General features: G+C 58.0%; 1 protein-coding gene across 1 annotated transcript; it reads left to right on the top strand.

The window, feature by feature from the left end:
* The first annotated feature begins 1,555 nt into the window (after positions 1-1,555).
* On the top strand, positions 1,556-16,779 carry COL9A2 (collagen type IX alpha 2 chain). The gene is made up of 32 exons (XM_005529833.2): positions 1,556-1,680; positions 3,856-3,930; positions 5,631-5,666; positions 5,753-5,815; positions 6,569-6,622; positions 7,063-7,098; positions 7,251-7,274; positions 7,420-7,473; positions 7,705-7,758; positions 7,926-7,973; positions 8,072-8,128; positions 8,972-9,025; positions 9,410-9,463; positions 10,063-10,116; positions 10,271-10,324; positions 10,402-10,455; positions 10,606-10,659; positions 10,817-10,870; positions 11,050-11,103; positions 11,300-11,344; positions 11,455-11,508; positions 11,786-11,839; positions 11,912-11,965; positions 12,769-12,840; positions 12,922-12,957; positions 13,128-13,172; positions 13,312-13,344; positions 14,025-14,171; positions 14,571-14,625; positions 15,093-15,281; positions 15,404-15,481; positions 16,295-16,779. The coding sequence occupies exons 1-32, from the start codon at positions 1,600-1,602 to the stop codon at positions 16,498-16,500; spliced, it is 2,082 nt and encodes a 693-aa protein (XP_005529890.1). The 5' UTR covers positions 1,556-1,599; the 3' UTR covers positions 16,501-16,779.
* Positions 16,780-17,052: the final 273 nt, after the last annotated feature.

The raw sequence follows: 17,052 nt of genomic DNA, 5'->3' as shown, positions 1-17,052 counted from the left end.
TGGGCTGGAGGGGCACCTGGCGGCGGAGGAGGCTGGTGGCCATGCTGAGGAGAGAATTTCGAGACCTGCAGTAGCCGAAAAACCGCTATAAAACGAGCAATGGCACCGACAGGTGACAAAAATCTGTCACTGAAGTACTCTGAGAAACAGCCGGAATTACATAATCCGCCCAAAAGTGACACTCGTGTCCCAGAAAGGGACAGTGCTGGGACACTCGGGCACGAGCAGGAGCATCCCAGCAGCTCCGGGGGAGAGATAAACAGAAGGTGATGCTCCCAGATGCTCTCAGCCTGGATCCTTTATTGCCTCGAACCCCCAGGTTTTGGTGGAATTACTTCCCTTTCAGGCTGGGACGTGGAGAGAACAATCCAGGAGAGATCCCAGCGCAGAGCGGAGCATTCCCAGTCCCAACTGGTCCGTGCTGGGATGGCCCTGTGCCCGGCCGTGTCATCCCTGCCCCAATCCCAAATCGCCGAGCCCCAAAGGCGATGAATCAGCGGAGCATTGAGGAGCCTTGGAGCTCTTGGGAGGAGGAGGAGGAGGAAATGGCCGGGATGAATCATCCCGTGTTCCCTGGGAATGGCAACTGGGAATGGGAATGGGGGTGTGAGCGGGACATCCATCCCCCCGTGGGAACTGTCCCTGCGATCCCCCCCTTCCCTCTCAGCGCCACTATGGGGACATGGGGACATGCCCACGGGGGTCACAGGGCAGGAATTGGGGCAGGAATCCCCCAGGAGCTTCCCTGGGGTGGCAGGAACTGGTTCCCAGTGCCACCCCCATCTCGGGGTGTGGGGGAGCTGCAGCCACAACAGGCAGTGGCACTGGGGTGGCATCGTGATGGGGACACCACGGGGACCCCCTGGCACATCCTGGCCAGGCTGTCCCCAGCAGCAGCTCCCGAGGTCATCCCCGTCCTGTCCCAGCACCTTGTCTGTGCCAGATCCCGTCTCCATCGTGCCAAATCCCGTCCCATTTGTGCCAAATCCTGTCCCCATGGTGCCAAATTCTGTCCCATTTGTGCCAGATCCCGTCCCCATCATGCCAAATCCTGTCTCCATTGTGCCAAATCCCGTCCCCATCGTGCCAAATCCTGTCCCCATCATGCCAAATCCTGTCCCCATCGTGCCAAATCCCGTCCCCATCGTGCCAAATCCTGTCCCCATCATGCCAAATCCCGTCCCCATTTGTGCCAAATCCTGTCCCCATGGTGCCAAATTCTGTCTCATTCGTGCCAAATCCCGTCCCCATTGTGCCAAATCCTGTCCCCATCATGCCAAATCCCATCCCCATTTGTGCCAAATCCTGTCCCCATGGTGCCAAATTCTGTCTCATTCGTGCCAAATCCTGTCCCCGTGGTGCCAGATCCCGTCCCCATCCAGCCCGCAATAACCGCGGGCTCACCTGAGAGGGGCGGGGACCTGCCCTCATCCCTCTGTTCCATATTAATGAGCCTCCTCCCTCCTCCTCCTCCTCCTCCTCCTCCTCCTCCTCCTCCCCCTCCTCCCCCTCCCCCTGCCCGCCCAGGGTCCCGGAGCGCTGCGAGTCGGGGCCGCCGGCGCTCGGTGCCAGCCGCGCTCGGTGCCAGCCGCGCTCGCCATGGCCCGTGTCACCCGTGTCACCCTCGTGTCGCAGCTCTGGCTCCTGCTCCAAGCCTCCTGCCTCTGCCTGGCCCAGCTCGTAAGTGCCGGGCGCGATCCCGCTCCACTCCGGGCAGGAATGGGGATGGAGAGGGGATGGAGAGGGGATGGAGAAGGGATGGGGATAGAGAGGGGACATTCCCCATCTCCGCTCCCTCGCAGTGCTGAGCGCTTTGGGTTTATTCCCCGCTTTTCCCTTGCTTTTCTCAGGAATGCCCCCCTGGGAGGGTGGGAACAGCCTCAGCCCAGACCCGCCCGACACCGTGCGGGAAGTGCGGGCTTGGAAATAAGGGAATTGTTGGCTAAACAAGTTTAGTTTGATTTCCCCCTGGAGCAGCAGGGGGGGGGGGGGCTGTGTCTTTCCCACTGGATTTTCTGGGAAATTTGCTCCTGCTTTCCTGGGATGTGCTGCAGATCCGGGCTGTGCAGGGCTGGGGGGTCCCGGACCCTCCCGGGGTTGTCCCAGGGCTCCGGGGGGGCTGCCGAGGGGTCCCCGTGGACTCTCCAAACTCACCCAGGGGTAGGAGAAAATGGATCTGGAAAAAGGGAATGTGAGCTCTGGAGCGGGGTAGGCAGCGGGATTCCACCTGGAAAGACTCTCCTTGCCTTACAACTGCAAGAAAAAAACCAACAAAACCAACAGATTTTAGAGGTTCGGGGAAATTTTTCCATGTGGCTCCTGAGCTGCCTGTTGGAAACGGAGGGACAGCTCCTTCCAAAACCCCCCCGGGGTCCCCATGGGCTTGTGGGGGCAGCGGAGCGGAGCAAGGGGGATGTGGGAATTTCGGGAACAAGGAACCCTTTGGAATTCGTTCCTTGGGCAGGACAAAGGTGCCATTCAGGCATGATCCCAGCGATGGGGACTCGCTCCCTCCCTAGCTCAGGGATTGATCCAAGGTGGAGCCAGGGCTCTCCTGTTGTGTCCATGAACCAGAAACACCTCTCATCTCTACAGATTTACATTTATTCCTATATTTATTTCTTATATTTATATTTCATTCTGAAATGAACCCAGCCTGGGAGGCTGGAGGAGCCGCAGGAGTGCAGCCCAGCCACTGTCTGCTTCCCATTTCCAGGAACACCAGGGCTCCAGTCTCCAGGACTGGAATCTCTTCCCCCTGAACTCCCTGTTAGGATAACAGAGGTTTCTTTGCCGAGTCCTGTGCAAACCTCAAAGCCAGGACTGGGCTCCGGGAGCTTCTCTGAATGGAGCTTTTGTCTGGAGCCTGGGAGCGGAGCCAGCCTGGCCCAGGGAGAGCTCACACAGAGGTGTTGGGGGTCTCCACCTCATCCTGGGCGTTTGGGCACCTGAATTCTGCCAGTGCTTCCAGAAATCCCACTCTGAGCTAAAAGGGGTCTTTGGAAGTGCTGCTCTCACCCCATGGACACCCTGCTCTGTTAGGGCAGGAAAAGGTGTCACTAAAGGACACAAAATGATTCACAGGAACACTCTCAGTGTCAGAACAAAAAACCATGACTTTTTTCTCTGACTCCAGTATTTATAGATTCTCAACAATGACCAGGGATTGGATAATTGTTACCACCTTTCCAAGCACACTGGACATGCAAAACATCCATCCAAAGACGTTTCTTAGAAGGAATGTGATAAACAACTCATGTTTATAAGGCTGTCATGGGAAAGCAACTAAAACTATGGAAACATTATCAGAAGGTTTAATTTTCAGGAAAAAGGGGTGACAGAAATGGGGTAGAAATGCTTGGAGACCCTGCTCCAGCCAGGCAAAGAGGGAAAAAACCAAAACCAAGGAAAGAGGGAGCAGAGATGGGATAAAATTGTCATCCCATGGAGATCCCTGCTCCATTGGGATAAGAGGCCATGGACACCAGGGAAAGAGAGAGCAGAGATGGGATAAAATTGTCATCCCATGGAGATCCCACTCCACCAGGGCAGGAGATCTAGGGAAAGAGGAAAGAGGGATAAAAACACTGCCATCACCCCATGGAGACCCTGCTCTGTTCCCTGTGGACCCCAGAGCAGGAGATGGGAGAAATGGGATAGAAACTGGGCAGGGAATGAGGAGCTGGAGGTGCCAGAGTGAGGAAATGTCCTGGATTTCCCCATCCACGCAGAGCTCCGACCCCTCGGCGTGTTCTCCATCCCAGCCCCCTGGAATTCCCGCTACATTCCAGCGGCTCCCTGTGCCCCCCACACATCCCGGGGTCCTTCCTGACTTAGATCCCTTTCTCCCCACAGCGAGGGCCTCCAGGAGAGCCCGGCCCACGGGGGCCCCCCGGTCCCTCAGGAGTGCCGGGAGCCGATGGCATCGACGTGAGTGACGGGAACCGTGGGGAGGGAGGGAGGGGACACAAAAGGGACATTGTGAGTGGCACGGGTGCTCCGTGCTGCTCCCACTCCTGATTTAGGGCAGATGGAGCAGCCCCAGCTCTGCTGCTGGCAGCAAACAGAGGCTGCACCCCAAATCCAGCTCCATCCACAGCTCGGGAATCGGGGCCTGAGTTGATTTTTGGGGAATGCAGGGCAGGGAGGTTGGAATGCACTGGAGGATGCTCGGAGGGGTTGGGGCAGGGACCACCCCAGAGATACCCATGAAGGGGGGATGTGGGAGACAGTGACAATCCCAGTGGGGTTCCTGCAGAGGGATTGTGGCTCTGGAATGGGGGCCCGAACAGAGGGGAGCCCTCTGAGGCAGCAGAAATTTCTCCAGGATGCGGTGTTATTTTGGTGTTATTTATACCCAGAGCAGCCACACTGCTTTGGAAACCCCAGCAAGCCCTCATAAAACCCCATCACAGCCCTCACAAAATGCCAGCCCTTCACAAACCCCAGGAAAACCCTCTCAAAACCCTCAAAAAAACACCCCAAAAATCCCAGCACGGCCCTAACAAAACCCTAGAACAACCTCCACCAATTCCCCCTCACAAAACCCCAATTCCCCCTCACAAAACCCCAATTCCCCCTCACAAAACCCCAATTCCCCCTCACAAAACCCCAATAAAGCCCTCACAAAACCCCAATTCCCCCTCACAAAACCCCAAATCCCCCTCCCCAAAACCCCAAGAAAACCCTCACAAAACCCCAATTCCCCTTCACAAAACCCCAAGAAAACCCTCACAAAACCCCAATTCCCCCTCACAAAACCCCAATTCCCCCTCACAAAACCCCAAGAAAACCCTCACAAAACCCCAATTCCCCCTCACAAAAGCCCCAAGAAAACCCTCACAAAACCCCAAGAAAACCCTCACAAAACCCCAAGAAAACCCTCACAAAACCCCAAGCAAACCCTCACAAAAGCCCAATTCCCCCTCACAAAACCCCAGGAAAACCCTCACAAAACCCCAATTCCCCCTCACAAAACCCCAATTCCCCTTCACAAAACCCCAAGAAAACCCTCACAAAACCCCAATTCCCCCTCACAAAACCCCAATTCCCCCTCACAAAACCCCAATTCCCCTTCACAAAACCCCAAGAAAACCCTCACAAAACCCCAATTCCCCCTCACAAAACCCCAAGAAAACCCTCACCAAACCCCCACAAAAACCTCACAAAAGCCCAATTCCCCCTCACAAAACCCCCATAAAACCCCCACAAAACCCCAATTCCCCCTCACAAAACCCCAATTCCCCCTCACAAAACCCCAATTCCCCTTCACAAAACCCCAAGAAAACCCTCACAAAACCCCAATTCCCCCTCACAAAACCCCAATTCCTCCTCACAAAACCCCAATAAAACCCTCACAAAAGACCAATAAAAGCCTCACAAAACCCCAATAAAACCCTCACAAAACCCCAATTCCCCCTCACAAAAGCCCAATTCCCCCTCACAAAACCCCAATAAAACCCTCACAAAAGCCCAGCCCAGCCCACTCTTCCCAACGCTGCCCCATCCTGCCCTGCCTGTGGGATCCAGCACCTCCCTCCTGTCTTAGGAGTGGGACAGGGATCCCAAAACCCCCAGGATGGGCTCTGTGGGGTGAGCGATCGCTTTTCCACCTTCTCCCCTTTTCCCAGGGTGACAAAGGTCCTGCCGGAGCCCCGGGATCCCCGGTGAGTACCCAGCCCTCCCTCGGCTTCCCGGTGATCCCGCTCCTTCCAGAGGGGCTCATTCCAACCCGATCCCATCTTTTTTCCAGGGTGTCAAGGGTGAGCCTGGAGCCCCTGGGCCAGATGGACCTCCAGGGAAGCCGGGCATTGATGTGAGAACTGACCCCATCCCCTGGTGGTGTCCCTGCCCGCGGGGTCCCAGCAAACTCCTCCTGTCCCCAGTGTCTGGGGGACACCACATGAAAACATGCCCAAATCCCCTTCTGCAGGAGCTGCAACTACCTTGGGAATCCCAAATGAGCTCAGGAAGAGCTTCTGTCACCCCTTCCCACCTTGGGAACTCCAAAAGAGTTTCTGTCACCCCTTCCCACCCTGGGAATTCCAGAAGAGCTCGGGAATTCCAGAAGAACTTGGGAATTGCTTCTTCCACCCCTGCCCAACTTTGGGATCCCAGCAGAGCTCCTCTTGTTTTCCCCCAGTATAAATCTGAAGCAATTCCTAGTCCCCCGCTGTCCCCACTTCCTTGGCACCCAGGAGGTGGCACTGGTGACTTTGCCACTGTCCCCTCCTGGGCACAGCCTGGCAGAAGTGGTGGCAGGAAGGGGACAGAGCTGGGCCTGTCCCCAGGTCCCCTGGGTGGGGTCCCAGGGGTGTGTGGTGGGAGCCTGGGAAGGTTTGGGTGGGTTCCTGCCCCATCCCAGGGGTAAAACCAGGATCAGGGATGGGTGGAGCTTCCCATGTGTACCTGCCAGGCTGGACGTGCCCAGGGTGTGAGGGTCCTTGGAGGGCACCCCCGTGTCATGGAATTCCGCCCTTGGCCCCCCCTGATGGATTCAACCCAGCAGAAATTCCTGTCTGGAGAGCAGGAGGAATGGGAATGACTCCCTGTGTCTCTTCCCTTGCAGGGCCTGACGGGAGCGAAAGGGGAGCCAGGACCTGTCGGCAGGCCAGGAGTTAAAGTGAGTGAGGGGCCGCCCCAACTCCCATATTCCCAAATTCCCACCTTCCCAGGATCCCACATTCCCAATTTCCCACCTTCCCAAGCTCCCACATTACTAATTGCCCACCTTCCCAAGATCCCATATTCCCAAATTCCCACCTTCCCAAGCTCCCACATTCCCAAATTCCCACCTTCCCAAGCTCCCATATTCCCAATTTCCCACCTTCCCAGGATCCCACATTCCCAGTTTCCCCACATTCCCAGGCTCCCACCTTTCCAGGCTCCCCCCTCCCCTCCCAGGCCCAGCCTAGGATCATCTCCATCCCTCTGGAAGGGATCCATGGATGCAGGATCCATGGCTGACAGGGTTTTTGGCCCTGAGGCTGCATCCAGGGAGGGGGAATTGCCAGGGCAGATCCTCCTTTTCCAGCTCCTGACTCTGCTCTTGTGTCCTGGCAGGGCCAGCCTGGACTCCCAGGGCCACCAGGGCTCCCTGTGAGTATCTGCTGCTCCCAGGGGTGTGGTGGGGACCCTCCAAGTCCTCCCTGCCCCATCCTTGGTGCCAGGGCGGGAATGGCCCTCCTTGGGGCAGGAATTCTGATGGATTTGGGGAATTTAAACCAATTGAAGCTTGCTTTTTGTTGCAGGGTCCTTCACTGCCAGGACCCCCCGTAAGTGCCACGCTGGGGCTGGGATGGGTGGCCTGGGGTCCTGCTTGGAATTGTGCGGGAGGAGCTCAAACCTCAGCATCCCCAGAAGGGAGGAATCAGGATGGGACCTCTCTCATTCCATGGATTTCTCTCCCTTCTCCCTAAGGGGCTTCCAGGCCAGGTTGGACTTCCCGGAGAGATCGGGGTGCTGGGACCCAAGGTGAGGAGTCAGGAGGGGGCATGGAAAAACCTCCCCTCCTTCTACCAGGAGCTGCTTCTGTGCCCTTCAGGGCTCCTGGGATAGTCAGGGATGATCTTGGAACGTGGGACTGGAGGTTCCCCTGGTGCCATCACCCTGGGGGTGTCCCCATTCCTGCTGGGACACACCGGCTCTTTGGCTCTCCACCTCCCTCCCCATCCCAAATTCTCCTTTCCTGGCCTTCTTTCCCAGGGTGATCCCGGACCCGAAGGCCCCAGAGGTCCCCCAGGCCCTCCAGGGAAACCCGTGAGTATCTCCCAGCTACCTCCAGGAGGGACAACCTTCCCCAGGCTCATCCCAGGGACTGGAGCTGGAATTCAGGCTCTGGCTCTCACCTCCCACCCCATTCCTTGCTCCCTGATCCATCCTGATGTAAAACCAACCACAGAATTCACAGGTTTCCTTCCCTGCAGGGCCTCCCGGGACACCTCCAAGGCCTGGAAGGCAGCGCTGATTTCCTGGTGAGAGCTGCCATGACCTTGTCTCCTGCTGTGACCAGGGTGTGTCCAGACTTTTCCCAGTCATTCCCAACTCATCCTTGTCCTTCATCTTCTCCCAGTGCCCCACCAGCTGCCCCCCAGGTCCCAAGGGCCCCCAGGGACTGCAGGGACTGAAGGTAAGGAAGGCCTGGAGCTGCTGTGGGGGGGAAAAATGGGAATTGTCACTTCCAGGATGTGGTGGAGTGAAGGATCCTTCTCTGGGATCTCTGGAGCACCAGGACAAGGAGGCCTGGAGGAAAAGGTGCTGTGGGAATGGTCCCTGAGGGTCCCCAGCCCCTTCCTGGGGGTGGCACCCTGTGCCAAAGCCCCAGCTCCAGCTCAGGATGTCACCTGTGGGATTCTGAGTCCCCCAATGTCACCTGTGGGATTCTGAGTCCCCCAATGTCACCTGTGGGATTCTGAGTCCCCCCAATGTCACCTGTAGGATTCTGAGCCCCCCCAATGTCACCTGTGGGATTCTGAACCCCCCCAATGTCACCTGTGGGATTTTGGGTCCCCCAATGTCACCTGTGGGATTCTGAGCTCCCCCAATGTCACCTGTGGGATTCTGAGCTCCCCCAATGTCACCTGTGGGATTCTGAGCTCCCCCAATGTCACCTGTGGGATTCTGAGCTCCCCCAATGTCACCTGTGGGATTCTGAGCCCCCCCAATGTCACCTGTGGGATTCTGAGCTCCCCCAATGTCACCTGTGGGATTCTGAACCCCCCCAATGTCACCTGTGGGATTTTGGGTCCCCCAATGTCACCTGTGGGATTCTGAGCCCCCCCAATGTCACCTGTGGGATTCTGAGAGCATTCCATGGCACCTGTGAGATTCTGAGTCCCACCACGTCCCCTCTGGGCACGCCAGGGTGGGATGTGGTGGCAGGATGGCTCTGTGGGATGTGGCCACCAGGATGGTGCCAGGACCCTGCGGCTTTGCCGGGGTTTTCCTCATGGATTTCCTCTCCTCCCCTCAGGGACACAGAGGCCGCCCCGGGGCCCTCGGAGAGCCCGGCAAGCAGGGAGAGCCGGTGAGTGTTCCACCAGGATCTCAGCTGGATCCCACCAGGATCCCACCAGGATCTCAGCTGGATCCCAGCAGGATCCCAGCAGGATCCCACAGGATCCCAGAAGGATCTCAGCTGGATCCCAGCCAGATCCCAGAAGGATCCAGGTGTGGCTGTCCCTGTGGGGCTGGACCCAGGGAAGGAGTTTTGGGAAGGGAAAGGAAGAAAAGAGTAAAGAGGGAGATGGGAAACGAGGGAATGGGAGACCACGGTGACCTTCCCATGGTGGCCTCCTGGGCAGGGCCCCCTGTCCCCATCCCCTGCTGGGTGCCAGGTGGGGGCTGTGGTGTCCCCAGGGTGCTTTGTCCCCCCTCTCCCTCCAACATTTCTTTTTCTCTCCATTCCCAGGGCCCCAAGGGAGACGTTGGTGCCTCTGGAGAACAAGGAGTCCCAGGCCCTCCGGTAAATCCTGTATTCCTTTTTCCCCTGTCCCCCAAGTGCTGCAGGAACTGGGAGTGGGCTCTTTGTCCTTGTCCCCAACACCAGGGAGGTGACACTGGCATGTCCCCCCTCCCAGCACTAGGACTGAAGCAAAGCCTTCATCCCATCCCTCTCCCAGCTGTGGATGCCACCACCTCTCCCTCTGGAGAGCTCCACGGGCACCTGGGTTGTTCCCAGGGATAAGTTGGGATAAATCCCTGCTGTACACTGAGTCCTCCTTGCCTTGAGGGGAATTAAAGCCACTGGAATTCTTGGAGCACTTTGAAGATGAAAAGCAATTACTGGGCTAAGCCCTCCACACCAGGAAGGGGCAAAACCACTTTGAAGCCAAGAGCTCTGGCACAGGGAAGTGGCTCCAGTTTGGGCCCGCTGGAGTTATGGAACTGACAGCTGGAAAAGCACCTGGTGGGGGGCTCTGGAATTAGGAGGGACTGGAATTCCTCGTGTTTGGCAAAACTGGTGGATTCCCAGTGTCAGGTTTTGCTGTAATTGCTGCTTCCCCCTGGGCTGCTCGGGGGGTTTATTTCCAGCTAAATTGGCTGTGGTTTCCTTCCCTGCAGGGACCTCAGGGCCTCAGGGGTTATCCTGGCATGGCAGGACCCAAGGGAGAGACGGTGAGTGCAGGTGGCATCCCCCGGCTCCGGGATCGAGATCCCATGGAAATCATTCCCTGCGGCATCCTTCCCATGCTGGGCCATCTCAAGGATGCTCCCTCTGGAGCAAGGATGGATTGGGATGGGAGCTGACCTTTCCATGCTCTCTTTCCAGGGTCCCGCTGGGTACAAGGGTATGGTCGGCAGCATCGGAGCAGCGGGGCGGCCGGTGGGTGCCCCCTCACCCCTGGGTGCTCTGGGATCCCACTTTTCCCTGCTCAATCCTTGCTTTCCTCTCTCCTCCAGGGCAGGGAAGGCCCCAAGGGACCACCTGGGGACCCTGGTGACAAGGGAGAGCTGGTAGGTGTCCCCCCTCCAGTGTCACTGTCCCCTTTTCCCCAGCCTGGCACCGTTCCCACATGGAAAGGGATTGGGGTGCCCTCGAGGGGCATCTCCATCTCCCAGCTCCATCCCCAGCAGGACACTGACACTTGATCCCTCCTGCTCTAGGGTGGCCGTGGCATCAGGGGACCCCAGGGTGACACCGGCCCCAAGGGCGAGAATGTGAGTTCAGCTGGTGACACCTGTGCCATCGCATGTCCTTGTCCCCTCCAGCACAGACCTGGACTGTTCTTTTCACTTCCCACATTTATTTTTGTCCCCACCGGGAGCCTTTGGGTCCCTTTGAGGTGTCACATGAGTGACTCTTCTCCCCTTCCAGGGCCTCCCAGGCATCGACGGCAAGGATGGCACCCCAGGTATTCCTGGAGTGAAGGTGAGAGCTGCAGGTGCTCGCACAGGGAATGTCCCTGCTGGGAATGGCAAAGGGAATAACGTCCCTTGGCGTGGCAGCTCCTGGCCACAGGGTCAGGGGCAGTGTCCCCCCTTGGGCAGGAGTCCCTTGCCTACCTGTGGGCACCCCATTCCCGGTGACACCCCCTCTCCCCCTCACAGGGTGGCACAGGACAGGCCGGACGCCCGGGAACGCCGGGACACCGGGGACAAGCTGTGAGTGCAGGACCCCCCAGCCTGTCCCCTGAGGGGTGACACCCCTCTGCCAGGGGTGCCAGCACCCTGCAGGGACACTGAGCTGTGTCCAGGGGTGACACCCAGGGGTGACACCAGTGCCAAGGTCAGTGGTGCCAGGGCCACTGTGGGGACACTGAGCTGTGCCCAGGGGTTGATCCCAGCTTTATTTCCTTAGGGATTGCCTGGCCAGCCGGGAAGCAAAGGTGGCCCAGGTGACAAGGTGGGTGACGGCTCTGAGCACCCACCCAGAGGCTCTTGTCCCCTCCTTTGTTTGTTTCGTCCCCACTGTCCCCTCGCTGTCCCCACTGACCCTCCTCTCTCCTGTCCCAGGGTGAAGCTGGTCCTCGGGGCCACCCCGGTGTCACCGGTGCCCCAGGGCAGCTCGTAAGTACCGAGATGTCCCCATGTCCCTCCCGGGCACAGCCTCGGGGTTGATCTCTCTCTTTTCTCCTTTTTTTTTCCCCCGGTTCCTGGAAGCTGAAAGCGGAATTGAGCCCTTTATTCCCACCCTGCTCCTCCTGGGAGTCTCCTGGGATCGCTGCTCCTGTCACCACCCTGTGGTGGCGACGAGGACAGGGCCACCCCTCCCTCGGGGAAGGCCAAGGAGCACGGGACACCGGTGAATCCCATCTTTTGTGGGGATTTTCTTTCCCATTTTTAGGGTGAGCCCGGACCTCGGGGTGAGCAGGGCCCGCAGGGTGTCCCCGGGCTGAAGGTGAGCTGGGGACACCACGGGGATGTGGCCATGCCAGGAGGGGCTGGCCCTGACCCCGCTCCTTTCCCGCAGGGTGACAGGGGTGAGCGTGGCCTCGTGGGGCCCCCCGGCGAGCAGGGCAGAGTGGTGAGTTGTCCCCAAAACTGGTGAGTTGTCCCCAGAGCTGGGGTGGGACACTGGACATGCTCTGAGCTGTCCCCAAAGCCAGGCTGGGACACTGGGGATGTTCTGAATTGTCCCCAAAGCTGGACTGGGACACTGGACATGCTCTGAGCTGTCCCCAAAGCTGGGCTGGGACACTGGACATGCTCTGAGTTGTCCCCAAAGCCACTCTGGGACATGTGGGATGCTCTGAGCTGTCCCCAGAGCCAGGCTGGGACATGTGGGATGCTCTGAGTTGTCCCCAAAGCCAGGCTGGGACATGGGGGATGCTCAGCCCCAGGGTGGGGGATGCCAAGCCTGGATCAGCGGGACACAGCCAGACCTCCCCCTTTGATCCTGGGGTCAATCCCATGCTTGTCATGCTGCTGAGGTATTAGGGAATAGCTCAGGGATTAATGGGACCACGCTGGGTTTGCAGCCCCAGCCGGGACAGGAATTTCCTCCTGTCCCAGGAGAGCAGGGAGGCCGCCCAGCCCATCTCCAGAGCTTTCCTGCCCTGGAAAAACAGCCAAAAAAAAAAGGTTTTTGGTGCTTTTCCTGGGGACAGGAATCCATCCCTGGAAGGTCACTGCTCTTGGCACGGTTTCTCCATAGTTTTGTGCCTTGTTCCCCCTCAGAGCTGGGACTTAGGGGAGGTTGGGTTGTCGGGATCAGCTGAAGGATGGGGACCTGCCTGTGCACCTCGATGCCTTGGGGAGAATTCCCTGATGGGTAAAATCCTTTCCATTGTCTCCTCACTCATTTTCTCATATTCCTTGGATTTCCAGGGGCCGAAGGGCGAGCAGGGCCCACCGGGCATCCCAGGACCCCAAGGCTTGCCAGGAGTCAAAGGAGACAAGGTGACAGCTCCAGGGACAGCAGGGTGGCTTCTTGGGGATGCTGCTCTGCACTGAGCTGATCCCGTTTTTCCCTTTTCCCAGGGCTCTCCAGGGAAAACCGGCCCCAAGGGCAGCATTGTGAGTACATCCCAGGGGTTTAACAGAGCTGGGTTTAACAGAGCTGGGTTTAACACTGGCTCCAGGAACCTTCTCCATGAATTCTCCATGAATTCCCAGATGGTTTCCAAAGCTGCAGAGGGTGGGGGTGACTTTGGGAATGTTCCCATCTCTCCTTGCCTTTCCTTTAGGGAGATCCAGGTGTCCACGGCTTGGCAGGGCTCAAGGGAGAGAAGGTGGGTGCATTCAAATGATTCCTGAGAATGCTGGGGGATCCCTTCCCATGCTGGGGGATCCCACCTGGCGTTAAATCCCAGCTCCATCCCTAAATTCCTGCTGTGTCCTCATTGCCTTTCCTGTGTCCTCTGTCCCCAGGGGGAATCAGGAGAGCCAGGACCCAAGGGACAGGTGAGTGAGGGGGGGGTTTGGCACCAAGGGGGCCCCACAACTTGAGAGGATTTGTGGGATCCTCAGCCAGAGTGGATCCTCCTGGCTGAGGTGCTGGTGATCCATGGAGCTGCTGGGTGCTGAGGGAACGTTTTCCCCTGGAGATGGGGGCCAGTGAGCACAATCAGCCCTGGGTTTGGGCTCAGCTCCTCTTTGGGGTTAAACTGTGAATTGAGGCTCAGCCTCTGGGCTCTGCCCTGGATTCAGGCTCTGCCCCATTTGGGATCCAGCCCTGGATGCAGGTTCAGCCCCATTTGGGATCCAGCCCTGGATTCAGGTTCAGCCCCATTTGGGATCCAGCCCTGGATTCAGGCTCAGCCCCATTTGGGATCCAGCCCTGGATTCAGGCTCAGCCCCATTTGGGATCCAGCCCTGGGTTCAGCCCTAGCTCCATTTGGGATCCAGCCCTGGGTTCAGCCCTAGCTCCATTTGGGATCCAGCCCTGGGTTCAGCCCTAGCCCCATTTGGGATCCAGCCCTGGGTTCAGCCCTAGCCCCATTTGGGATCCAGCCCTGGATTCAGGCTCAGCCCCATGTGGGATCCAGCCCCGCCTGTGTTTTTTGGGAGATTTTGAGCTCTAGGGGTGCAGCCCCGGGACAGGCTGAGCCCCTCATGCCCCTGTTCCTCCATCCCTCTTCCAGCAAGGCATCCAGGGAGACCTCGGCTTTCCGGGCCCTTCGGGGGATGCCGGAGCACCGGGAATTCGGGGTTATCCCGGCCCGCCCGGCCCGCGGGGGCTCGTGGGGGAGCGCGGAGTGCCGGGAATGCCGGGGCCGCGGGGCACAGCCGTGAGTATCCCGATCCCGCATCCCTCCTCGCCCTCCCGCTGCCCTCAACTGCCCCAGCTCTGCAGGAATGTCCTCTCCTTCCCACCCAATCCCTCTGGGAATGAGGAGCTGGGAGGGGTGGGATCCTGCCTTCCTGGGGAAGAATTCTGTGTATGGCATCCATAAACCGTCCCTATATAAAGCAGCCAGCAGCAGGGGTTTGCAGGGTTGGGATTTTTCCCTAAAAAAACATTTTGGACTCCAATGCCACGAGCGGGATGCAGGGAGCGAGCTGAGCATGGAGCACTTGCACTGGGGCAGAATGGGGAAGAGCAGGGCGGGAAGGTGACCTGGGATTGGGATTTGGGTTGGGAATGGCTTTGGCAGGGGACAGAAGGAGCGAAATTCCCTTCCTGGCAGGGCCGGGATGCTGGGGACCAGCACATCGTGGATGTGGTGCTGAAGATGCTGCAAGGTGAGGGCTGAGTGGGGCCCCATGGATCCATCCCATGGATCCATCCCATGGATCCCATCCCATGGATCCCATCCCATCCCGTCCCATGGATCCCATCCCATGGATCCCATCCCATGGATCCCATCCCATGGATCCCATCCCATAGATCCCATCCCATGGATCCCGTCCCATGGATCCCGTCCCATCCCATCCCATGGATCCCATCCCATGGATCCCGTCCCATGGATCCCATCCCATGGATCCCATCCCATGGATCCCATCCCATGGATCCCATCCCATCCCATCCCATGGATCCCATCCCATGGATCCCATCCCATGGATCCCATCCCATGGATCCCATCCCATCCCATCCCATGGATCCCGTCCCATGGATCCCATCCCATCCCATCCCATGGATCCCATCCCATGGATCCCATCCCATGGATCCCATCCCATGGATCCCAGCCTGGCCCCTCTCTGCCCCACAGAGCAGCTGGCAGAGGTGGCTGTGAGTGCCAAGAGAGCTGCCCTGGGTGGGGTCGGGGCCATGGGACCCCCCGGCCCCCCCGGGCCCCCAGGGCCGCCTGGTGAGCAGGGTCCCCACGGCCCCATGGGACCCCGAGGTGTCCCTGGAATCCTGGGAGCTGCCGGGCAGATCGGGAATGTCGGACCCAAAGGTGGGTGGAGGTGGCAGGTGCCAGGTACAAACCCTCCTGGGGGTGACACTGCCACGCTTGTCCCCATCCCCTCTCCCAGCTGGGCTTTCCACGGATTCCTTCCCTCCTTTTTATACCCACAGGGAAGAGAGGAGAGAAGGGCGAGCGGGGAGAAGTTGGCCGTGGCCACCCAGGAATGCCGGGTCCTCCAGGGATCCCAGGTGAGCCCAGGTGTCCCCAGCACTGGCACGGCCAAGTGACCTTTGGCACCTTGGGGTGATGAGCCCAGGGGTGCCCGGGGACCTTTGGCTCCATCCCACAAAACCTGCCCGGCTCCATCCTGTCAGCCTGCTCAGATTTATCCCACAAAGCCTACACAGGCTCATCCCTCAAAAACTGCCTCAGTTCATCCCAAAAAACTGCCCCAGTTCATCCCACAAAAACTGCCCCAGTTCATCCCTTAAAAACTGCCCCAGTTCATCCCAAAAAACTGCCCCAGTTCATCCCACAAAAACTGCCCCAGTTCATCCCAAAAAAACTGCCCAGGCTCATCCCATAAATCAACCCAAAACCTGCCCAGGATCCTCCCACAAAAGCTGCCCATAAAACCGGCACAAGATCATCCTACAAAACCTGAACAGTCTCATCCCACAAAACCTGAACAGTCTCATCCCACAAAACCTCAGCTTCATCCCACAAAACCTCAGCTTCATCCCACAAAACCTGAACAGTCTCATCCCACAAAACCTCAGCTTCATCCCACAAAAGATCAGCTTCATCTCACAGAACTTGCCCAGGTTCATCCTGTAAATGTTCCCAGATTCATCCCACAAAATCTGCCTAGGCCTCATCCCACCAAGCTCCTACCAGGATCATCCTTCCCTTCCTTCTTCCTCATCTCTGCCACCTTTTTCCTGCTCTCTGGAATTGCTCTTCCCACACTCCTCCCATTCCCAAACCCCAATCCCTATTTCCCAAGGCTCAGCATCCCAACAGCCGCATTCCCCTCTCTGAAGATGCCATTCCCATTCCAGGTCTCCCGGGCATTCCGGGCCATGCTGTGGATGGCAAAGCAGGGGAGCGGGGCCTGCCGGGCTCCCCGGGCGAGGCTGGCAGGCCGGGATTGCCGGGCCCCCCGGGATTCCCGGGATTTTGCGAGCCGGCCGCGTGCCTGGGAGCCTCGGCCTACGCGGCCGCTCGCCTCACTGAGCCGGGGAGCGTGAAGGGCCCCCTGTACTGAGGAATTCACCGTGGAAAATCCGTTCCCAAAGTTACCACAACACTGCAATTCCATGAGGAGCAGCTTCCATGCTTTCCCAGTTCTTGGGAATGCCGGAGTGCGGGCGGCCACAGGGAGAACACAGCCATAGGAAGGAAATTTTGGGGTGGGAACACGCTGCTGGCACAGTTTGGGAATAAAGGGTGGCCTCAAATCCTGGTTCCATCCATGGGGTTCCAAACCTGTTCCCTGTGCCCTTTCCCCCCCAAAAAATAAATTGGAATAAATTTTATAAACCCCTCTCCCTGTGATGTTTGAAGGAAGCCGTGGAAATTCCTTTTTTATCCTTTCCTTTCTTAACCTTTTCTTTTTTAAATTGGAATTTTTAAAGCCCCCTGCTAAAATCGTGGTTTGATTATTTAAGAGAATTCCCAGCTCCAACTTGGTCACTCCCATACCAGTGTAAAATAGGGATAAAAATAGGAATATTTTATAATTGTGATGAGGAAAACACCAACTTTTGGAAAAAATGGACAATAAAACCAAGCTGGATTCTTAATAAATGGAATGATG

Source organism: Pseudopodoces humilis, chromosome 27, assembly GCF_049639895.1.
Source record: "Pseudopodoces humilis isolate 2021_Gansu_Grassland_sample_001 chromosome 27, ASM4963989v1, whole genome shotgun sequence".
Taxonomy (NCBI): Eukaryota; Metazoa; Chordata; class Aves; order Passeriformes; family Paridae; genus Pseudopodoces; species Pseudopodoces humilis.
Note: the sequence above shows the minus strand (reverse complement) of the source record. Positions and strands in the feature narration are given on the sequence as shown.